This window comes from Piliocolobus tephrosceles, chromosome 5, assembly GCF_002776525.5.
Source record: "Piliocolobus tephrosceles isolate RC106 chromosome 5, ASM277652v3, whole genome shotgun sequence".
NCBI lineage: Eukaryota > Metazoa > Chordata > Mammalia > Primates > Cercopithecidae > Piliocolobus > Piliocolobus tephrosceles.
In genome coordinates, this window is record NC_045438.1 from 90,536,518 (window position 1) to 90,562,267 (window position 25,750).

A 25,750-nucleotide genomic window follows, 5' to 3' on the forward strand; every position below is an offset into this window, starting at 1 on the left:
GGACATCTCCTGAGCCCTGAGACCCAGCTCTCTGGGTGTGTCTAGATAGAACTCCCGAATTAAAAATATTTGGGGAAAAGATTTGGAAGGATATGAAGGAATTACAATAAGTTTGAATCATCTGCAGATGAAAATAAGATGACCATAACAAGTCATGAAGAAAAGGGCAAGGAGGGTTGAATTAGGTTTATTCAATTTATGATCAGTTTTCATTTTTTATTAAGTAAAGCTACCACTTTAAAGGAAAGAAAAAAATGTGAATGTATTTGATAAATCAGATGACTCCAAAACATTCAAGTGTGAGTTGGTGGAAAAACAAACCAAGAGCGTCTGTTCATTTAGTCAGTGGATTTATAAACTAAATCAGGAGGCTGTTTCCCTCAGCTTTTCTACCATTCCCTTTCCCTCAGTAGTGAAGATATGACTCATCAGGATTGATTATACAGCTGAATAAAACAACCAGGAGAAGGCACGATGAGTGGTGAGAGGTGGGGGTAAACAACTCTCTTTAAATACAGCAGAAACATCTCCGTTTATGGTTCCTATGCAAGAGATTTCTCCCAAGCATGTTTCAGAGCTTAAAGATGGGCATAAGAGGCCACGTGGGATATTCTGTCAGGATGGGCAAGGCCTCAGTTGAGCGCCAACAGCATCTCAACTGGATGGGCTCTGGCCACTGCACATGAGGCCAGAAATCTGAATGAAGAAAATGACAGTTGCTCTTATGGAAGGATGCGAGCACAAAGCTGGGAGGGGGATTAATGCAGTGGGTGATGGGATCACTACATAGGCTGGCAGAATGGCTGAAACAAACAAGAGAAGATTTAACAAAGATAAATACAAAAGATGCAGACAGAGTGTGAGAGAGAAAATAATAAAATAAAATAAAAATTCAGATTGTAGGTTAGATTATTAAAAAATATATTCTCAAACTGTACGTGAACTTTTAAAAATGGGTTGAAGTAGTTCAACATAGAACACAAAACCTTAGAAAGTCTAAAATGTGTATCTAAATGACTCATATTCAAAAAAACTAAGAAAAATATGCTACTTTGCACTAGTCAGATGTACAAAGATAAACAAAGTTTGCTGGTAGGGTGTTGGCTCTGGGGTGGGCAAAGAAACATTCGTAAATCCTATTTCTGTTGTTGTAAGCCCTTGATAGAGCAATTTAGAAATTGGTACCAAAATTTAAAATAAATAAGCTCCTTAACCACAGCAATTTCTAGCTATAATTTCGTATGTTCAAAGACACACAAACAGAGATACAACAATTTACAACCTTTTGAAGCCTTTTTTGTTATTGCACAAACTGGATACTACTAATAGTAGTGCCAGTAAGGGACTGGTTGAATAGATTGTTTTATGTAATCTAATGGAAAACTTTGTAGTACATTAAAAATACATCTATATATGCTAATATAATATGATAGAATATGAAATAATCACATGTTGTTAAATGACAAAGCAGTTTGCCATTTAACGTATATATAGTCTACGTATGGTTTTCTCTAATATTGAAGGAAAGATAAAGGAAATTGAGTCTTCAGGAGGTAAACAGAAATGCATTGTTGGGAAAAGAAAGAGGTGTTCTAAGCATCCCGAACAGAGTGTGCAATTAACGTAAGTGTAAACTAGTATGAATTTCCAGGAAATAGTGACTAGTCTGCTTAGGATACATACCAAAGCACCTAGTTGCTAATTTTATATTGTTTGCTCCCTTGATTCCTGGTGCATGTGCCAGTGTAAATGTGTACAATATCCAAAAAATAAAGCAATTCCTGGTTACCTAGAGTAACTACTAACGTTGTTAGAAATGATTCAAACTAACATTGACAAGGCCTGATCACATAGGGAGCTCCCTAGCTTTCAGTAGTGGAATTCATCCACACCTCCCAAGAGTACAGCTATGAAAGCTTTTGGTTAGAGCATGAAGTCAACTTTAACTGTCTCCTATAGTAACAAGGGAATCAACACCAACCTTATAAGTAAACAGGTACCTATGCTGTTTAAATATTTGCACCAATTGTCAATGGAGGCAAATATTTACCTACATTCTGGTAAATATGGCAATTTAAGTTTCCTTCTATAAAATTTTGAGCTAATTCTGGGGACATTTTTTGTTTGTGTGTGTGTAACTTGTAGTTTTACACTATAATATTGTATTTATCCTAATTTGTAGATTCAAATTTGTAATACGTTTGCTTGGATGAGGTCTGTTTTAGAATCAAAGTCTCGGCTTCATAAGTGTTGTGGTTAAGCTAGAAATGGTACCAGAGTTAATACCGGGTATCATACTGTGAACCTAAAGTGTAAAGTCGGCAAATACGTTTTGTGTCCCTTTCATGAAGGATCCTATCTTAATGACTCTTTCCTCTGGAGTCATCTTTTCATAGATTTCTTGCTGAATCCAACTCCCTGGAAGTCACCAGGGAGACCAGACACACTTTGGTCAAAATTGTTCCTAAATAGAATAAAATACGTCCTAGTAGAAAAGTTTTTATACGTTTTCAGTGACTGTTTCTCTAATTCATTCTTAATATTCTTGTAGCTGTAAATAAAAATAGTATGATGATGAATCTCCTTTCCTTTTCTTTAAGAAATAAAAAGCTATTTCCCTCTACTTAGAATCTTGAAGCCCTTTCCCACCTATAGTTGGCTGCTTACTGGTGAATATGTCACCTAATTTTTGTTCTGGCTTAGATCACAACTCAGAGGGTTTCTGGTGGCATTATTCGTCATTATTTTAATAAACTTTTCTTTTACTGCAATTGACTTTGAGATCTTGGATACTCTGTCCTTTTCAGTGTAATCAGTTGTGAAATACAAATGTCAGGCTAGGTTTTCTCTAACTGACATTGGACTTCAAAGCTCTATAATCCTGTAATGCTCGTTTCCCTATGTCAGCAGTTGATATTTTTGGTTACTTGGAAGTTGGTCTTCACAATCAGACTCCCCTGCCTGTTTGGCATCAGCTGCCTGTTCATCGTGTACTACATGAGCCTCATTCTCACATAGGAATCTCTTTGATCTCAAAGACAGCTCTGTAAGGTGCAGAGAAAAACAAATACCAGGCTATTTCCCTCTATGTTGCTCAGGACAATATGAGTTATCCAAGAGAATAAGAAAACTTAAAAACAACTCACAGTACTATCCTTGAAGCACCTTTCACAAGTGCCAAATTAATTTCTGTCAATACAAACATGTTACTTAAAAAAAGATATTTCCCAAACATAAAAGGAATAGAATAAATGACATTTCAAAATGGCTTTGATTATCCATTTTCATAAATATACCAGCAACCTGGGAGGAAAAATTTCTGCTTCTACCACTAACCTAAATTCTCCAGAGCTTTGAGGGAATGATTTTTATAGCAGTCCTTTCTTTATTAAGCAGTCATATTAAATTATTGCAGCATACACGTAATTTACCAATGTCTGACCTGCTTTGAAATATGCTTTTTCTTAGAAATAAGAAATGAATCATGCATGGGTACACATAAATTAAATTAATTTGATAGTGAACATTAGGAAGCAAGAAATCAGTAATAAAATATGACCCTAGTGCCTTCCAAGTAAAAAGTAAAGACATCTAATATTGGAGCCTAGCAAAGCATTGAATATGCATTAAATTTAAAACCTGGGATAAATAAGAATCTTGAGTTAAGATATGTTGCTTTTTACCTGAGGTACTTCTGTAATAAGAATAGTTGATTACAAAATATTGAAGAATACTAAGCCAGAGCATGTATACATAGTCTATATTTAGAAGAGATGACTCTGAAATTGCATAGAACTCCATTTACATACTCCCATATTTGCAGACGCTATGTTCCAAGAACTGCAGTGGATGCCTGAAACCATGGATAATACTAAACCATACACATACAATACTGTTTTTTAAATCTGCTAATTGAGATGGTGATGAAGTGAGTAACAGGCAGATAGCATGTACAGTGTGGATATGCTGGACCAAGGGATGATTAGCATCCCATGCAAGATAAAGGAGGATGGCACAAGATTTCATCATGCTACTCAGAACAGCACACAATTAAAAACTTACAAATAGTTTCTTTCTGAAATTTTTTATTTAATATTTTTGGACCATGGTTGACTGCAAGTAACTGAAACTTCAGAAAGAAGAGTTGCAGGTGGAGGGTGCTACTGTATGTGTCAGATCCTTCAGTCGAATGTGATATATGAGAATGATAGATTGCATCTATTTAATAAAACTAAAACAAATCTTAGCCCCCAAAGGACAATAGTGTTTTGCTTTCAAACAATGGAGAAAGTGTTTTGAGTATTTCTCCCTCTTATTTCTGTAGAGATTAAGAATACAGTCTTTGGGATTAGAAATATTTTGCATACTTTCTGAATAACTTCGGGAAAACTAATTGAGAAAACTCTCCAAACATCACTTCTTCATTACTAAACCAGGGACAATAATATATCATTGAATTGTTGGAATAACAAGATAAAAAATAAAATTAAATAAAAATATATATGTGCATGCTAAGGGCTGACATCATTATCGTTTTTATTTATTTTTCTGGATGTCATGGGTTTTCTGTTGTTGATGGACATATATAAGCATCTGTTCCTGACTGTTCTATAGGTGTCTGTGGGGTTGAAAGGAGGTCTAGTACCAGGAAGTGGATGGAACAATTCTGCACCTTCCTGCTCCTGTGTGAGGACTGGCCATATGATTTGAAGCTGCTGAAATTTGAGGTTGATTTAGCATTTTGATTGGGAAAGGGGCAAGTGGTGAGAAAAAGGAAAAAAGTTTTTGCATGGATGATAGAAATGTTTAAATACTCAGCACACCAAAAACATGGTCTCACCCCAAACCTGACATGGCCTCAAAATCTTTCTGAACAGAGCACACCAATAACTGGAGTTGGCCCAAGTGAGGAAATTGTTTACTGTCTGTTAAGATGTGTAGTGACATTCAAAGTGTGTTGTTGGACCAGCAGCATCAACATGATCTGGGAATTTGTTCGAGGTAATAAGTTCTCAGGCCTACCCACAGACCTACTGAATCAGAATTTTAGGGTGTGGGGCCCAGAGGTCTGCATTTATCAAGCCTTCTAGGTGATTCTGATGCATGCCTACTTAGACGTTTGGCACATTAACAAAATAGGGATTGCTCACATGGAAAACCAGTGAAATAAACAGAATTTAATGCTTATGGAGGAGTTATTACATTCGAGGCAATGTCTGCTTTTCATATGCCTAATCCTCCCAATAATCCTTTGATTGTTGGATAATCAAATAATCATATAAATAAATGAGAAACAGCGAGGTAAAGAGAAGGAAAGAAGGGAGGGAAAGAAGGAGAGAAAGAAAGGAATAAAAACCACATTTCAGAATTGTTATATAACATTCATGCAGCTAGTAGGAGGTAGAGTTAGAAGTCAATTCTTAATTCCCAGTTTAACTTCAAATTTCAAGCGAAACATGTTTTCTCTTCCATTCTGCCACACTAAGCAATATAGGTAATAAATAAATGTTTCTATGGTGCCAAGACAATTTAATGAATTGTCTGGGCCAGAAAAAAGTCACTGGAAAAATTAGACCTGAGTTCACTTCTCTCTTCACAGAGTAATATAATTTCTCACAAAATCATTATGAAACAAGAAGTCATCCAATTTCTAAAATCTTGGAATAACTTTATCCACCATGAAATCCAGAGAGGCTGTGGGAAGAAAAGCATATGTCAATGCAGATTTGGCTCTTAGAGCTAGAAGAGAAAGTTTTGGTCAGAACATTGGGATTGATAATAGAAATTCCCAGTCACTTTTAAAATTTTTAGCAGATTATGTGTTATGTTTTCTGAAATGGCTTGCCAGATAAAGTTTCAGGAAGAGGTCTGAATAAAATGTTCTAGCAACTGTTTCTTTTTCTTCTATGTTTTCTTTTTGAATACTTCTCCTTTTTGGCCAGAAGGCATTTTTCTCATGCCTGATAAAATAAGCAAAATGCAAACTAGACAAAGAATAATGTACCTTAAAAAATACTGTATGAATGTATTTATTTTGGCTGATGAAGATATTTCCCTAAGATCCAGACTCCATAGAAGCTACTTTTATTAGAACCTCAGTGTTTGATCGGGTAGGTAAAAGATGAATGCCTTTGCACAAGAAAGCAGAACATGAAGATCACATGGACTTGTCTGGATTGGGCGATTCCTGGCCACTTGTTGCTGATGGCATCATCATTGGTAGTCATAGGTCTCAAATGCTGGTGTGGCCTGGGAGGCTGGTGTCTTGACAAATGGTTCATATTCCCTATGCAGGATGAAGGCTTGTTTTGGTTTTCGCTTCTTACAGTCATTTGATATACATGCAAGTATTTCAGCATACAAAGGGAAAACTAAATGTCAGATGTCAGGTCAAGGATAAGTAGATTGGTTCCCAATTGACTGTCATGCTATATATGTGACCTTAGTCCTAGGGTTTCTTTATCTGAACCAAGTTACTGGGAAAAAGAATCATGAATTTTCTTCGCTTAATACTGATTTGTCGGAATCTATTGATGGATTTCTGTGTGGCATATTGAACTTCATCCAAAATCATGTGTAGAAGTTTTCTTTTCTTCTTCTTTTCTTCCCCTTTCTAGTTGTGGCTATTCAGCAGGTTATCACATTTCTATAGATTGTTTTAAAGCTTCCATACTTTTCATTCTCTGCTGAAAGCTGGTCAGAGTATGAGATACAGAAAAAAAAAAAACAAAAAACAAAAAAGACACGTAATATACTTTTACAGCCAGGGTCCCAAATTCTCAAACTTTGATGCTAATTGTTTCTATGAGATTTTCTACGGTGAGTGATAGAATTCCTCAGTTTATTGTATTATCTCTTGTCAGTGGTTGCCCTTTTGTAGAGCTTAACAAATATTTTCAGGCAGTCTGTGTGTGTTACTGCACCTGCACAGTGCTGAAGCTGATACAGATATGTGTGTAGTGTTTGTGAACAATCACCAACATTACAGGTGGCAATTCGAACAGTTCAGATAGACAGGCAGTTCCTAAGACCAGTGGCATGACATGCCAATGGCAGTTGTCTCCCAGCTGGGAGAGGCCGGGAGTTTGTGCCATCTCCAAATGTAACCCTAACTCTATCTTCAACCCAGAGATTCACCACATGGATTTGAGCTATCCAAAACACTTGATTAAAAATTCAGTTGAACCCAATAAATATTTACTGAGCACTGTATTTGGCATTCTGGATAAATAAAATGTGATGGCGTGTCTGCCCTTAGTTTTGTGAATTGTAGTGGAGGCAAAGCAAAGTTAAAACCTATTTATGGTCCCAGAATGACAGCCTTTCATCAGGATTCACGATGATAAACATGATAACAGTAACTAGGAATGAAAATCACGTATTGTGAAATTGCTATGTGCTAGATATGATGCTTGACTCCTTATGCATGTTATTTCCTTTAATCCCCCCAAACCCTCTGCATATTACTATTTATATATTAAAATTGAATAAACAGAAGCTCATAGAGAAGTTAATCATGCAAACATATCCTGACCATGTGGTGTAGCTGAAACCTGACCACATGTCTGCACTCTTTCCTTTTCTATTCTGGATATTTCCAGTCTCCAAACTGGCAATTCTGGTACTGGCATTTTGATAAAGAGAGCTATCTGGAGCAAGGCTTATCTAGCTTGATTTTTACTGAAGGACAGAAAGTTAGGCACAATCAAAGCCTATGGGAAAGAGATAGTCATCAGGCAAATGACATCATTATATCATAATAATAACCACCACAGTAACAGGTACATTTTATAAAGCAAATATCTAGATATTTACCTTTTAAAGCATTCTTATGTGAACTGACTTTTAAAAATCCCACAACAGCCCTATTAGGTGGATAGTGTTATTATCTACATATTACAGTTGAGGAAACTGAGACTCTGAGATGCTAAATTGCCCAAAGTCACCCAACTAATGCGGTGACAGATCTAGAGGATACCATTCTTTTGAATTAATTTCAGATGCTGGTTTCAAGACAAATGGTTAAATAAAATACAGCAATTAGCTTTTAAAAAAATTAAACTGCCTCTGGAATGTTGCTTTGCCATGACAGGAGGAAGGAAGACAAAAAATTATACATCACTCCTAAATTCTTCTGCTTGGATGCAATTCACATCAGTTTTCCTCACTTATCATTGGCCAAAGCAAGTCATATGGTCATGCCCATCTTCAGGGGGGTGGGGAGTGCTATCTTACCATGTACCCAGAAGAGTATCTGGAAATAGTGAAAACACTATTAATAAGTCCCACAGGGGTGATATTTGAAGAGTGTTCCAGACACAGTCAACAGCTGAGGCTTGATAAAGTTCCATGTGCCTGGGAAACTATAAATATTTTGGTACTACTAAATAGTGAGTCAGGGAGTATCAGGTATCTTTGGCAATGGTACACTAAAGTCAGGTTATAAAGGCCCTTGTACACACTCTTACGAACTTGGACTTTATTCTGTAAGCTATAGGGAAGCTTTGAGGACTGTAAGAAGGTGAATGATCATCAGATTTGGTTTTACCCCAGGTGGCTTTGGTGCAGTGAATGAGTTTGGAGAAGTCGAGACTACAAACAAGAAACTCAATTAGAACATAATTAAACTTATGAGAATAAAACTACATGGGAGATATAGTAGAAGTAGAGCTGAGAAGATTAATTTAATAAATATTTAGGAGATATAATGGACAGAATATGTTATTTAATTGAACATGGAGAATGAGCACAGAGAAAACTAGCAAAGCTCGCAGAATTAAGGTTTGTAGATGTTTATTTATTAAAATGATGTAGGGAATAGGGGAAGGGCAGGATTGAGGGTAAAATAAATTTTATATGTAGCCTATGGATCTCATATTATTGGAAGTGCCTAACAGATACTTGTATATGTGAGTTGAAATCTGGAAGGAAGGTCATGGATGAAGATTTAGTTTCAAAAATTAATAGGACATGGAAAGTAGTTAAAATCCTGAAAGTGGATGACAGTCCAAAGAGAACCTTTACCATGAAAAAGGCAATGGAAAAAGAATGGAACTAGGAAACTCAACGTTTAAGAGAGAGACAAACCAGGAGTAGCTCATGAAAGAGATAGAGGAGGACTGGACAGAGGTAAATATAAAGAGTTGAGAAAGAGACCTCAACAAAGCTAAATACATCAATCAGATCAAGAACAATAAATAAAATCTCAAAGTGCCCTTTGGACTTGAGAATAATTGACTCAGTGAATGCACTTGGATACAACATGTAAATTAATTGATTGGGACAGAAAGTAAATTTCTGTGAGCTAAGGAGTGATTGGGTAGTGCCAGAATAAAGATGGTGAATATAGGTTATTTTGTCAAAAAGTTTAAAAAGAGGAAGCAGCAAACTAGTTTATTAATGAGGATGTAAGGTCAGGAGATTTCATAAAATTAGAGATTCTTGGGCATGTTTATAAGCTATGGAGAAAGAAATGGTAATGCTGGGCGTATGAGAAGTGGAAGATATAAAATAAATAAATGGCATCCTTATTTCCTAAATAGTCAACAATTATAGTTTTGACTACTATGCGTTTACTATAGGAGACTAATTTTTCAAGAAAAATAAATATATTCTGAAACAACAAAATCCGTATAAAAAGGGCTGAATTTATTCAGGGAACTGAGCAGGAGTTTCTGAGACTGAGGGTTTTAATCATGGCTAGGTGATCATTTTCCTGTACAATGTAGGGCAAATTATTTTGATTTTCACTGGCTAGGAGGCATGCAGAGTTCACTAAGCTGAACTTACCTCTCTCATGTTTCATATATGTAATGTAAGGGTAATCTAGTCCCTGAATAACTAGGATGGATAATTAGCTAAGATGCTTGTAACAAAAATATTTTGCAAATAAAAAATTCTGCACAACCATTTTTCAAAAATATGTCATTTTCAGTAAAATTTCAAACTGCTTCATGGTGTACCCTATTTAGTACCCAAAAGCCTAGTATTAAAAAGTTAATAATGGTAGAATGTCAAAGAGTGAGGAAGCATAGGTGTTACTTGTAAACGACTCAGAGAATGCACAATGAAGAATTCCTTTGAATTTGTTCCAAACACCCCAGGTTAGCAGATACCACTAGCCCTGTGAAAACTTTGAAATAACACCTTTGTAGCCATCTGGTTCAGACTTGTTTTCTGATATCTCAATCAGCAACTTATCTTTGTGAAGTGGGGCAGCTTTTTTGCTTTTGCGCAGTTTGCAACCAGGTAAGCACTTGCCATATTGAGGTCATGATACAAGCTGGGATGTAGAAGAAAATTATTTTTGCTGCTCATGTCTATTTTAGTTCACTTTCTAATTTAACAGCTATTGAGCGTTATTTATCTCTGCATGATTGTTAGCCTGGCAAGCTTCCTCTCAAAGCTGTGGTGATATAACCCCTCCTCTTCTTGCTACTCTGGCCTAATCTCAAACAAGAAGAATTTCAAAATTGTAGTTCTTATTTCATACGAAATGCATTTTTTAAATTATACTTTAAGTTCTAGGGTACATGTGCACAACGTGCAGGTTTGTTACATATGTATACATGTGCCATGTTGGTGTGCTTCACCCATTAACTCATCATTTACATTAGGTATATCTCCTAATGCTATCCCCCGCCACCCCCTCCCCACAATAGGACCCGGTGTGTGATGCTCCCCTTCCTGTCAACTGACTATTGGTGGTGACTTTGAGTACTGGGTGGAAGAAAATGATGAGGCAAAGGTGCAAGCCGAGGAAAAAGAATACAGTGTCTGTTGTGGGTGTAGAAAAAGGAAAGACAGCATGACCACCAAGTGTTTACCATCTCCACTGTTTAACTACACTTTGGGATGTGGCCTCTATCATTGGAAGCACTGATCCTGTAGCCTAGTGATCACCAATTTTCTGTCATAGTTCAAGTTCTAGGAACTTTATTTTTCATGTTGTGCCCTGTTTCTGAGTCAATCTTAGTAACTGTTAGTTGGCTGGGTCTTGAGAAGTGACAATCATCTATCATATAAAAGGCCATGTGCTAATTATTACAAGAGAAGAAGAGATGAAAAAAATGAAGGTATCTGTTCATATGCATGAATTATTTTAATTTAATTTTTTCTTTGGTTTATTTGTTGTTATAACTTTTCAATTTGCTTTCTCTGGTAGGTTTTTGTGGAGTTGACTAGCTGCCAAACAATTATTTTCAGTTGATTGGCAGAGAGAGAAAAGGGGAATTTATAAAAACCACAGGCTTCATCTTTATCAAATGTAAAATAATCTCTACATTTGAAACAGTATTCTTATTATGACATAAAAAACTCTCTTAATAAACTTAAAAAATATTACATGAAATGCTTAGAAGACCTATTTGTTATATTAATAATGCTTGGCCATTAAAACTTTGATACCTATTGCATATGAATAATATCATCTGATTGAAATAGGGTTTAAAAAAGTTCCGCACTACAGTGAACAATATAACAAGTCAATATTTAAACTATCTCAGTTGTCCCAAAATGATTTGTTTAGTAATGTATCTTTTAGCTGATTTTAAAAATCCAGACTCTAATCAAGAATCCCACACCTTGCATTAGTTGTACTGTCTTTCTTAAGTTCCAAGCAGTTTCCCACCTGTGTTTTGCCTTTGATTAACCTGTCATTTTTGAAGAGTTAAGGCTTGTCTTAGAGAATTTCTCTGAACCTGTCTGATTGTGTCCCATGACTAGATTTAGGTTAAATATCTTTGGCAGAAAAACCACACAGATGCTGTTGTGTACATTCGATTACATCACATCAGGGGCCTCTGTGTGTTTTGTGTGATGTTTGGTTACCTGGTTAAGATGGTGTCTGTCAAGTTTTTTTTTTTTTTTTCTCATTTGGAAGTTATGCTTTTTCCTTTATATTAATAAGTAATTGATGGGATGACATTTTGGTTCTATGTGAATGTCATGTTCTCCAATACACTTTCACCCAGTAGTTTTAGTATGCACTGATGACCTTTGTCTTAACCACATTAGAGATTGCAAAATAGTCATTTCCTAATTTTATTATCCCTTTTACATTTATTTTCTCGCATTCTTGTGTAAATAAAAGACTCCTTACTCTGGTATCACTACAGGCTCATGAGTTTTAAAAAATTCAATGTGTTACGGTCCATTATGTTCATTTTTTAAATTCCCAAATTATCTCATATTTGGCCTTTCATGCTTGCCACTTTGTTCTTTTGATTGTATTTATCATTTTCTGAGCACTTCCCTAGCTTTCCGACACAGAGTGTTCAGGGTTCACCTTATACACGATCTGTCTGTAATCTGGAATTAGCCATTTCTCCAGGAAACATTGTTTGCTTTCAGTAGTGAGTAGGGAGTAAGTATTTCAAAACCAAGATCTTGATATTAATATGTTCAATGCCTCAAGGTGACATCGTTTCTGAGTCCTTTCTGGGGCAGAGAATATATACATTTTTGAAATCTTGAGTTCATGCTGATGATTCCATTTCAGAACCAATACCTCTGGTTCTGAACCAATATCTCCTTACCTTCCCCGTTCCATGTTTACACACTGCTTCTCCCACAGTGTGAACCCTGAATCCTGACAACACCAATGTATTTACTCATTTGCTTTATATTATAATACACAAAATAGTTTTAATAATCAACAAACTTACTAAGTCATGTTCCTCTTTCTAGCCTGAGATAATACCTCACTAAATGTGTACATTAAGAAAAATGTGTTCACGAGTTATTTGAATCATTCTTTTCTTTCCTATGAGGTTGTGTTACTTTAATATACAGTTGGGTCAATTTGTTTCTGTTTGAGTTACATTTTAGCATTTGTTTTCCATCCTTGTTGATACAATTTTATTTTTGAATATGTAAAATATTTATACATCCCGCAAACCCTCAAAACTGTTAAAAATTTGTACTTTGAGAAGCTTTATATGCCTCCCAGCTTGTGTTACCACCGATTTCCTCTCCTCTGACCCCAAAGAGTGAACCGTTTATGTTTATTTCTGGTATATCCTTCCTATATTTTTGACAAAATAAACAATTATATATTTATGTAAGATAGATATATACAAGTGGCAACATACTCTTTTGTGTCTTCCTTTTTTTCTCTCTCCATATTCACTCTCAGAAGTCGTCTTTTTTTTTTTTGTATAACTCTAATGTAAAATGGTACTCCATTGTGTGGCTATAGTAGAACTTGTTCAATTAGTCTCCTGTAGACAGACATGGATAATTTCCATTTTTTCAAAAATGACAAACAGTGCCACAGTGAGTAACCTTTTTACCTAGAATTGTTTTCTTTTTGTATTTATAGCACTGTAACGCTTGGGAGCAAATTCCTAAAAGTGGGATTTCTGGGTGGAAAGGCATTTTGATAGATATTATCAAATTATTCTCCATGAGTATTGTCAGATTTTTTTTGTATTGCTACCAGCAATGTATGAGAAAATCTTTTTCCATAATTTTTTCAACAGAACGTGTTACCAAGCTTCTGAATTTTAGGAATAGATTCTCAAAAAATGTTTTCAAACTAATTCTGATGTACAGTCAGGTCGAGAACCACTAGCCTAGACATTTAGGGATTCTAAGAGGATATAAAATGAAAGCCATGATTATGGTAACAAGCAACACAGAAGTAACTTAAAAGGAAGAAGGAAGAAACACTTCAGTCATTTTTTTTTTTCCCCAGGCTTGATATTCCCCAGAAGTAAAGATGAACGCCACGTGATACAACCCATGTTTACCTTAAAACGGATTATACCTATTTGGTATCATTTTACATACCTTACTTATCTGACAGTGTCCAGTATAGGTTGATGTCTGTTTAGACAACCAAGTGGGAAGTACTTTCAAGGTACCTGGCATCTTAGATGATGCACAAGTTAACACTCACCCAAACATTACTATTTAACTGAGCTGATAGAATCGAGGTACCATATTTTATAGATTCTAAGATACTGTTTTTCTTAACATCTTTAAATTAGTTTGCATCTTACAACTGACGATGTGCCTTAATTGAATTGGTGGTTTTTAGTTTAGTTTAGTTTTGTTTTGTTTTTTGAAACAGAGTCTCGCTCTGTTGCCCAGGCTGGAGTGCAGTGGCATGATCTCAGCTCACTGCAACCTCCGCCTCCTGGGTTCAAGTGATTCTTCTGCCATAACCCCCCCCCCAAGTAGCTGGGACTACAGGCGCGCACTACCACGCCTGGCCAATTTTTGTATTTTTGGTAGAGACAGGGTTTCACCATATTGGTCAGGCTGGTCTCGAACTCCTGACCTCATGATCCGTCCACCTCAGCCTCCCAAAGTGCTGGGATTACAGGCATGAGCCACCACTCCCAGCAAATTGGCAGCTTTTTTTTTTTTTCTTTTTTGAGACGGAGTCTCGCTGTGTTGCCCAGGCTGGAGTGCAGTGGCCGGATCTCAGCTCACTGCAAGCTCCGCCTCCTGGGTTCAGGCCATTCTGCCTCAGCCTCCCGAGTAGCTGGGACTACAGGCTCCTGCCACCTCGCCCGGCTAGTTTTTTGTATTTTTTTTAAGTAGAGACGGGGTTTCACCGTGTTAGCCAGGATGGTCTCGATCTCCTGACCTCGTGATCCGCCCTTCTCGGCCTCCCAAAGTGCTGGGATTACAGGCTTGAGCCACTGCGCCCGGCCCAGCTTTTTAAAATCTCTTTAAGGTGCATAAAATAACAGGGCATCTTACAATCAATGGTGTATCACATTTGATGAGATATTGTATGACTTCTATATTAGTTTCCTAGGCATGCGTAACAAAATACCACAAAGTGCGTGGCTTAAAAGAATGGAAATTTATTTTACATTATTTTATCTCACAGTTCCAGAGTCTAAAAGTTCAAAATCAAGGTGTCAGCAGGTCCATACTCTCCCCTCTAATCTGTAGGATAGAATCCTCCTTTGTGTCTTTCTTGCTTTTGGTGGTTTGCAGCAATCCTTGGCACTCCTTGACTTGAAGCTGCAGCACTTCAATCTCTGTCTCCATCAACACATGGCCTTCTCTCTCAGGCGTCTGTCTTCTCCTCTCCTTATAAGGACACCAATGATATTGGATTAAAGACCCACCCTACTACAGTATGATAGCTGATTTTATCTGCATGACTATTTCCAAATAAGACCCTTCTGAGCGAGATACTGGGAATTAGGACTTTGACATATCTTTTTGGGGAACCACAACCCAATTCATATATCTTCTTATACCTTTTGATTTTTTGCAGTTACTTCTCATTTGTCTGCTCTGACTGGATTTACATCTTTATTAACAGCATGTATTTTATATAGTTTTTTTTTTTTTTTTTTTTTTTTTTTGCATTAGTCCACTCTTGTATTGCTGTAAAGAAATGCCAGGGATTGGGTAATTTATAAAGAAAAGAGGTTTAATTGGCCCATGATTCCACAGGCTGTACAGGATGCATGGCAGCATCTGCTTCTGGAGAGGCCTCAGGGAGCTCTTACTTATGGCAGAAGGCAAAGCTGGAGCAGTTGTCTTTTATGGTGGGAGCAGGAGGAAGAAAGAGATGGGGGAGGTGCTACATACTTTTAAACAACGAGATCTCGTAACTCACTCCGTATTACAAGAACAGCACCAAGAAGACAGTGCTAAACCATTCATGAAGATTCCATTCCCATGATCCAATCACTCTCACCAGGCCCCAAATACAATATCGGGGATTACAATTTGACATGAGATTTGGGTGGGGACACAGATCCAAACCACACCAATTCTCCTTCCATTTCTGATTTACCTCTCTCACTGTCTCACTCTTCATCTCTTCTTGTTTTTCCAGAAGGTGCACATTCCTTCCTGTTTTTTGTTTGTTTGTTTGTTTGTTTGTTGTTTTTTTTCAAAACGGAGTCTTGCTCTGTCACCAAGCTGGAGTGCAGTGGCGCAATCTCGGCTCACTGCAACCTCCGCCTCCTGGGTTCAAGTGATTCTCCTGCCTCAGCCTGCCCAGTAGCTGGGACCAAAGGCGCACATCACCATGCCCAGCTAATTTCTGTATTTTCAGTAAATACGGGGTTTCACCGTGTTGGCCAGGATGGTCTCCATCTCCTGACCTCATGATCCACTGTCCTCAGCCTCCCAAAGTGCTGGGATTACAGCTGTGAGCTACCGCGCCTGGCCCCTTCCTGTTCATTTTTGAGCAGCTTCCAGGGCTGCTGTTGATCGTGCCTGAAGCTGCGTTGAAGGCAGAAAACTAGCAGTGATATCAAGACTTGTAAGAATTCAAGTACATACAGAAAGCCATTTCAGATGATCTGGGAAGTTGATATGGGAGAACAAGATGGGGAGCACTTGTCCTATCAGAGAAAAGACTTATTCTAGAGCTGCAGCCATACAATAATGGTGGTGACAGATAGATAAATGCAACAATATGAAATATAATAGAGGACCTAGAATTGTATCCACACATATAGGGAAACCTGAGACATGGCAGAGATAGCACTGGTTTCTAATACTCTTAATATGAGATTTTTGAAATAAAAGGATAATTAACTGAAAGAATCAAAGTGGCATTCTAGGCAAATTATATACATGCTTTCCTTAGTGATCCTGAGTACCCACATAGTAAGAATGTGGGCAGAGAATAATGTCATGGTGGTTACTTTTCAGTATCTCTGCCCTAAATCCTGTGACTGGTGGTGAGTACAGGCGGTCCTAGTTCCTAGTCCCTGTATTCTTTTGCATCCCTAGTCCAACCTTCAGTGTTCTCCTCTTGACTCTCAAGCTGGTCTCTGCCAACTGGTTATGGGGCTTGTTGGGCTGCCTTTCTTTGCCCTAGTGTCCAGTTATTTACAAAGACAGAGTTGACTCACGCCTGTAATCCCAGCACTTTGGGAGACTGAGGCGGGCGAATCACGAGGTCAGGAGATCGAGACTATCCTAACACGGTGAAACCTCGTCTCTACTAAAAATACAAAAAATAGCCAGGCGTGGTGGCGAGTGCTTGCAGTCCCAGCTACTTGGGAGGCTGAGGCAGGAGAATGGCATGAACCTGGGAGGCGGAGTTTGCAATGAGCTGAGATTTCCACTACTGCACTCCAGCCTGGGTGACAGAGTGAGATTCCCTCTAAAAAAAAAAAAAAAAAAAAAAAAAAAAAGAAAGAAAGAAAAGAGTTGACTTTCTTTATTCTTAAAATGTTTTCTGTCACAGCTATGAATACTATTACACTATTTCCTCTCAGTCAGATACTGAGCTCTTAACGTACTCATAGAGCTACCTGCCTTCTATGGTCAGATAAAGGTCCCCGTCATGGTCCTGGAAGGGAGCCCACCCCTGCTTACAAGGTCCCGTAGCCTGCCTGGCCATATCTCTCTGGACTAGCTGATCAACTTGGCTGTCAGCTGCACTGCCTCCTCCCCTCACCATGGTCACAGGCTTTCCTCGCCGCTCAGTGGACACTTGTTCCATGCCAGGCTGCTCCCCCATCTGTGGTGACAGGAGGTCTCCCTCCTTGCTGGTTCACAACCCTTGGATGAGTAAGGTAGATTTTGATATCATTTAATGATTTCAAATAGGAAGATAGAGCTTCCTAGAAGACCTCAACTAGAAGGGTCCTAAGAAGAACCAGACTCCTTTTTAATTCTACTTTAGAACTTCCCTTGAAATATCTGGCTATTAGAAATGAGGACCAAGCAGGTGGAAGAAAGCCTATCAGAAATTTAGAATTAATATTTTTTTCACCAGGAATTTTTGTTTGACAGATTTTCCCCCAGTGTTTTTGTGGTAACTACATGTATCATAAAATTTACCATGTTAATCACTTTGAAGTGTACAGTTCAGTGGGATTATATACATTCATGATGTCGTACAGGCATCACTGTCATCCATCTCCAGAACTGTTTTTATATTGTAAAACTCTATGCTTATTACACAATGTGGATGACAGATTTTTGAAAGAATGCTTTGCAATCGTTGTTTTTGTTTTTGTTGCTGCTTTTTGAAGGTACCATCACATCAGTCACTGAAAGTATTTGGAATCTGATTAGCAAGCTATTGGAAAAATACAATGATATCAAGAAAAGCAAAATATCACTTACAGTATTGTTAACTTAAAATTTTGTTTGAATTTAAATTTATCTTCTCCACTTACAGCTCAAAAGGAATTTCAGTTCAATGTCTAACTTTAATGCAAACTAATTGTTTTCTCAGTTGACTCAACTGTGTTTTGTGATATGAAATGTAATGTTTTAGGGCGTTCATACCTGGATAAGGAGATAAAGATATTCTTTTGTACATGGAATTCTTTAAGTATAGGACTCCCTCTCCATGGTCAGTGGGCATAACAAGGGAAGTAAGACATTATTCTTGCTTGTGGAGCTCAGTCTAGTGGGTGAGTCCACACATTGAGATATGCTGACAGTAGAATTGCAAGGACAGAACTAGCATGAGAGCGTGAAGGAAGTGAAGCTGCCAGAGTGTGAAAAGCGGAGCGTTCTTGGAGAGGGTGCCAACTGAGCCAAACATAAGTAGTAGTTGGCCAGGTAAGCCTGAGAAGGTTGTGGAGGGGAGTCTGAGAAGACATTCCAGGTGGAGAGATGGAGCAAAGACACAGCTAGAAAACAGAATTGTGTAGTGGAAATGCTCATTAAGTTAAAGTTCAGGGCATGGAAGAGAAAGGGAGGAAACCAGATTGGAAGCCAAGCGAGACTATAAGGACTTTATCTTTCTTGTTGAGGGGCCTGAACAAAATTCTTTGAAGCAAGAAACCATACAAAAGTCTATTGAGGCCTTATTATGTGACATTTCCTTTCCAACTGGGAGAGTGACCATCAACTTCTTGTGGGTAGTGCAAAGGCAGATTTTCAAGAGGTCAAGATTACCTATGGGGAAGCTGGTTTAAAGGCTGTTTTATGTTGCATACCTTAAATATGTAAAGAAATCTCAATTTGTCAGCTAGAAATAAACCAAATATACACAAAAGAGTTCAGACAAGCTGTGATCACTGCAGAGATTAGAGCAGCCACACTTTAGTCTACTTTTGGAGTCCAGCTCCTGATAGTTAAACCTAACCAAATTCCTGAGTTGCTAAACTTTAGTTTGCATTTTCTTATTTCTTCTTACAGAAATATCTCTAATGTTAAATTATACCTTCATATTTGTGAACAAGGAAGTTAAATGCAAAATATTCAAATTACCAAAAGAAAATTCAACTGTGGATATGAAAAGGATATCTTGGGCAGATGTCCACTCAGAGGGAGCATTTTTTGACAAATGCAAATACAATTGTTTGAGGAGATGATAAAAGATACTTTCATTGCAATTGTGCTAAAGAAGATGTCAGAAAGAAAACATGACCTGAAATGTGTTAAGCAATTTTGCAGGTACTTTCATTTCTAAGTGAACATCAGTAAGGATAGACTTACAGGAATGATTGAAATCAATCTGGTTTGAGTTGAAAATGTAGTTAGGGTTGAATCAATTTTTAAAAAGTCTTCATTGTCCTGTATGGTTCAAATAATGAGGAAGCTAAAAAGCTTTAAGTTGTCCACAGTGGAAAGGTCAATAAGAACTATGAATCCCTGTTTCCAAGCAAAAGAAAATTCAACTCTGGCTAACTTACAAACTAAAGGAAATATATTGACTAATGTGATTGAAAAATACAGAGACAGGGTAGACCAAAAAGAAAATTTCAGGCCAATATCCCTGATGAACATCGATGCAAAAATTCTCAGTGAAATACTGGCAAACCAAATCCAGCAGCACATCAAAAAGCTTATTCACCACAATCAAGTCGGCTTCATTCCTGGGATGCAAGGCTGGTTCAACATATACAAATCAATAAATGTAATCCAGCATATAAACAGAACCAATGACAAAAACCACATGATTATCTCAGTAGATGAAGAAAAGGTTTTCAATACAATTCAACACCCTTTCATGCTAAAAACTCTCAATCAACTAGGTATTGATCGAATGTATCTCAAAATAATAGCTATTTATGACAAGCCCACAGCCCATATTATACTGAATGGGCAAAAGCTGGAAGCATTTCCTTTGAAAACCGGCACAAGACAAGAATGTCCTCTCTCACCACTCCTATTCAATACAGTATTGGAAGATCTGGCCAGGGCAATCAGGCAAGAGAAAGGAATAAATGGAATTCAAATAGGAAGAGAGGAAGTCAAATTGTCTCTCTTTGCAGATGACATGATTGGATATTTAGAAAACCCCATCGTCTTAGCCCAAAATCTCCTTAAGTTGATAAGCAACTTCAGCAAAGTCTCAGGATATAAAATGTATAATAATAATAAAAAAGAGCTATGGATAATTTCTTCATTTTGTTGCCCTTTAGACACCAGGCCTATTCTTAGTCTGGGTTCCCCTATGGTAAATGCTAGAATCTCTCAGGACCACAAGCTCCCTCATTCATTTGGGGAAGGAAGAAAGAATTTCTTGAACAGCCATAGATCAAATGTTCTGAACTTCACTCCCATCAGGCTATTGCCAGACACATGCCTGCCCTTGAAACCTGACTTCTACCAGGGGGTAGTCAGGATGCTGACTGGTTTGGACTAGGTTCTGCACCCATCACCAAACCAATAACTCTGGCAAGGGGAATAGAATTACTTCAGTTGGCTCAGATTGATCAAAGTCCAGTAGAACAAAACCCTGTGCACTGGTAGGTCTGTGTCACTCAAAAAGGGCATTTTATTTTTCTAGTTTACAAAGAGGTACCTATGAATTAGCAGCAGCCATGACCTTGGAGTTCGGAAAGCAATCTCTTTGGTTTTTGTATGTCTTCTGTTTTCACTTTCAGATCCAGAATTCACCCTGTTTCTCCAAAAGTCTGACCTGCATCAACAGCCTCCCTTATTCTGGGATTCAAGTTGTGGAGCTCAAGGACAAGTCCATTCTGGGCTGGCTGTGTCCAATTTCTTTAGTCCAGCTATATCCCCACTGGAAGCCAGGCTCTTGCCAACAGCTCTCACCACATATCTCTTTCTATGTCTGTTATCTGTCTCTAGGTTCTGGTAACTACTTCCTCCCCTTTCCCCTTCTGACCTAGGGTACCACCAATCCTTCCTCCCAATCCAACTGTCAGTAGCCTCAGAGTACTTGTAGCTTCCTCAACTTACCTTCACCTTAATAAATAGTCCCCCTACTATCTCTCTTCAAAGCACCCAATTTGAGTGTGCCATCTGTTTCTTGTCAGGATCCTGGTTGGTACATCAACCAAGCTGCACAGATGGAGGAACGCTGTGCTGAGCTTTAGGAATGAAGCCACAGGGCCCTCACTGCCCCCCATAGTCACCTTGGCCATCTTCTGCTTCCCTGAAAGACTAAATTCAGTTGGTTCAGGTACATACACATCCAGACATGTCAGGGAAAGCTCCACGTTGTAAGGATCTCCACTTAAAATGCCAAGGGTTTGAAAGTTGGCAAACATTTGAGAAAAGCACAGTTCTCCATCTTACTCTTACTCTAAACTTGGAGATATATGCATTTTTAAAAGTTTGCATGTTAAAATGCTAAGGTGTACAAGATCACTTCTGGTGAGACACCACAAACATTATTTTATGAGGCCAAAATAAGAAAGAAAGAAATGAAAGAGCTCAGGAATCTCAGGAAGTGCTCATCGAACACTTTGCCTTTATCTCAGACCATGTTATCCACAGCCTTGTTAATCAGGATTGGATATACCTCCATGAGGGAGTATTAAACGGAGGGAAACAGATGCCACAACTAAGAAAAAGAATGCAATAGAAGTTTGTCTTAATGCCTGTTCTGTGATGCACAGCTTTCATAAGCCAAAATTTTACCTTTATGAACAATCAGTTCTGCGCTGCCCTTAGCAGAGAACCATAAATTAAAGATAAGCAATGGTTCAGACTTTCCAGGGCCTTGACTCAGGAGTAACTCTGAAATCCCAACCAAATATGTATTTGGATAAGCAATTTGGCACACTTTTCTATTTTGAGGCATTAAACTATAATTACAAGTCACTTTTATTTCATTCCAAATAAATGTCCCTAAAGGAGACAGAACAACAAATAACACTAAAAAGAACAAAAGCAAAACAAAACTTAGTCAAGTTAACAAATTGCATGTATGGTGTGTTTTATAATTTGATCGATATAAAAAATTGAGTGTGCTAGTGTCTCAGGAGGACTCAGAGGACTCAAATACTCAATAGGTTATCTGGAGGAATTTCTCATTGGAGAAAACAATTAAAGTTCTTTTGAACAACCCACATAATCAAGATAGTAATAATTTAACCTTAAGTTTTTCCTTGATTAAAAAATCCCTTTGCTATTCTGCTCTAGTGTTTGTAATAGATGGTTCAACAAGACGGGTGTTTTTCTTAGTTGGAAAAGTAAGCTGATATGAGGGGTGGGGAGAGGAAGGGCAGAAATTTATTAACAATCAGCAAGTAAAGAAAAACAGCCTGCAAGTTGTAATGAAAGGAGGAAAGGAAAGGTAGGGCTGGTGGAGAGTGACTGTTGTGCCTGCTTACTGCACAGGCTAAGAACAAACCCACGATAAATACTCCAGGTCCTTAAGAAAAAGGTTTCTGTGCTGAATTATGGGAGTCTACCTGAAATTGGGATGATGAATTAGAAAACCTCTCTCATCCCTTCAAGTCTTGTGATTTATTCATTCAGTGCCATTTATTGTATAACTAATTTCTAAAGGGGGATAAGTACAAGAATAAAATGTGATTTCTTCTTTCAGAGATTCCGAAATATAAAAAGCTATTCATATACTGCTTAAATGAACAAAGAAGATTATCTTCTTTTTCTACATTCTATATAATGTTCCTTAAACTCAAGCTCTCTCCTCCCCATCTCTACCTTACCCCTCTGGGTAGCAAGGAAGAAGAAAAATAATGTCATTCAGTGGTTTCTTTGCCTCCTCTGATTTAAACAGTCTATTTTGATTTCAGATTTCTCTTTAAGGTAAATATTCCAGGAATTCCAAATTCAAGTCCTTATTATAGTGGCTTCTTCCTTTCAGTTCTTACTTCTTCCCAAGGTGGTGTCTGTCCTTGTGATCCTCTTGATGCTGGGAGGAGGAGGAGTCACCTAGTATCCTGTGGTCTTTCACTGGTTTCCACTGTGGGTGGCTGGTCCAATCCTTGGGTGCAACTTGGTGAGCTCCAGTGTGCTTTGTGGGGTCATGTTTCTGAGCCGAAGTCAGCAGCAAGGGAATTCATGGTCTACTTCTTTGACACACATTCTTTTCAGTCTATATTTGTGGTTCATGGAACTCCTAGAGGCAAACATGGTGCCTGACCACAATGGCATTTGATTCATTATTTATTCTGGTATTATCAATCATAATTTTCTTGAAGCATTTGAAAGGAGAAATCATATGTTTCTAAAAACCCTACATATCACATAATATGTTTTCAGTAAATGTTGGTTTTTCACTGTGCCACCTATTTTTTAATCATAATTAACTATTGAACGATGAACTATTTGACATTTATTTTTTAGATGGAAAAAATCCATAAGATGTTTTTTCACTTCAAACTTGCTAAGTTATGACACATAGGTTTCCTATTACACATGTGAAATGAACACTGCTTTAGTAACAGTATCAATACCAGCAGAAAAGTAAAACAAATCCTCTACTAATTCATGAAATTGAACAGTTATATAAGCTATTGGTTTGTTACAACATGAGTTACTTGATTGATCTTAGCATTATGCTTCATATATGTGTTTGTTTTAATTTCGTATTTATTTAGTATCAATGTAGAACAGTACAAAGAAATTATACTGACAAAAACAGTACAAAGAAATTATTATCACAAACCCAACTATTTTTCTCAGCTTGCTTATTGCCTTTTATCATATAATTGCATTAAATATTTATGAATGTATTTCCATAAAGATGCAGTAATAAGCTATGTACACTTTCAAGTCCTTTTTCTCTTAGTATTAAACATTGTTTTCCATGTTGCTAATTTTTATATGTATGATTTTAATAATATAATATTTCATCAACTAGACATTTCCCTATGAGCTAGGTCATTTTGTAGTTTTTCAAGATTATACATAATATTGAAATAGGCATTTTTATAAACATGGTAGAGTTTATTCCCTTCTTGACTGATTTTTTAGCACGTATATTCCTAAGAAGAGCTGAGTAGTAGAGAATGGAAGTTGCATAGTTTTGACCTGTGTCCCTGAGCTGTCCTCTAAAAAGACTGTGTGTTCAACAATGCTTGCAGGCTCCTGCTTTTGCATGGTGACCTCTGCTAGCAATAGTTCAAGTTTCATGGGCAATTCTTTCTTCTGGTGTGACTGAGTCTTTCTCTTCTTGAGGTCTTCCGTTTCAATTCTAAGTCAGATATAAAATATGATTTTTCCACAACTAGTAGACTAATAGAATTTTCTTTCTTTACTTTTCTTTCTTTCATTTCACCTTAAGCAACTCTTGTTTTCTAACAGCAGAGAAGATTAATTTTTTCCAAAAAACCCCCACAAATTTTTAAAAAATTGATATAATAAGTAAAACTTACTGAGCATTAACTATGTTCTGGGCATTTTACATGCATTAACTTACTGAATCTTAACAACTGTATATTATTCCCACTCTACACATGAGAACATAGAGATAAAACAGTCAAATAATTTGCCCTCTGTCACACAGCTAGTCACACAGCTAGTGTGTGACAGAGCAGAGATCCCAACCCAAAAGTCTGATGTTAGAGTCCCACACTAAATCATTGTGCTTTTCTGGAAATGACAGCAGAAATTGATGTCTGCTAAGTAGCAGTTCCGTGAAAGACTTGTCTTTTTTTCTTAGGAATTTAGATTTAGATTAGAAATTGGCCAGAAAATAATTAGTCCTCCTTTAATAAATCTCTCCTGTCATCATCTCCCTATCATCCCCCAGTGCACACATATGAGGACAGAATGGGAAGGAATATAATGTAAAAGACAAACATCTTCATAAACTTTTCATTCAATGAAAGTCACCAAATAAAATTTGAATACAATGTTTCTGTCAACAGTTTGTGGGCCAAACTCTAATCATATTCTTCGGTGGAGCCTAAAATCAACATGAGATTTGTAAAATAAGAATTTCTTATACAGCATCCTTTCCCTGAAGTCCACAAAGACATTTTCAAATAGGAAAACCCAATAAAATTACAAATTATTTACTTAAACACTTTTTCTTTTAGTTTATTGTGGTAAAATGTTTTAACATGAGATCTACTCTCAAGGAATTTTTAAATGTAATTTACTTTTTGAAAATTTGTTCATTAATGACAGGTTCTGTTTCAGGTTGTTATTTAGAATCTTGTTGATCTAGTAGAGTTAAGCACTTTGACAGATTAATATCCAATTATGGTTTTACTATTAGATTTGAACAATTGTCCTTTGTATTTGTGAGTATTAAGTACTCTCAGCTGGGCACGGTGGCTCACACCTGTAATCCCAGCACTTTGGGAGGCCGAGGCAAGAGGACCACCTGAACTCAGGAGTTTGAGATGAACCTGGTCAACACGGTGAAACCCCATCTCTACTAAAAATACTAAAATTAGCCGAGTGTGGTGGTGGGCCTCTGTAATCCCAGCTACCTGGGAGGCTGAGGCACAAGAATCACTTGAACCCAGGAGGCAGAGGTTGCAGTGAGCCAAGACCGTGCCATTGCACTCCAGCCTGGGCGACAAGAGCAAACTTTGTGGCAAACTTGCCTCTAAAAAAAAAAAAAAAGTATTCTCATGCTGCAAAGGTAGAAACAAAATACAAAGAAAATAAGACTTTA

General features: G+C 37.4%; 1 protein-coding gene across 1 annotated transcript in view; it reads left to right on the top strand.

Annotated features, from left to right (window-relative positions):
- The window catches only part of LOC111549888, a 94,074-nt gene extending 72,920 nt beyond the window's left edge, over positions 1 to 21,154 (top strand). Inside the window, exon 3 of the mRNA XM_023223078.1 lies at positions 20,787 to 21,154. Coding sequence (XP_023078846.1) covers positions 20,787 to 21,035 — 249 coding nt within the window. The 3' untranslated portion in view covers positions 21,036 to 21,154. The remainder of the gene's footprint in view (positions 1 to 20,786) is intronic.
- Positions 21,155 to 25,750: the final 4,596 nt, after the last annotated feature.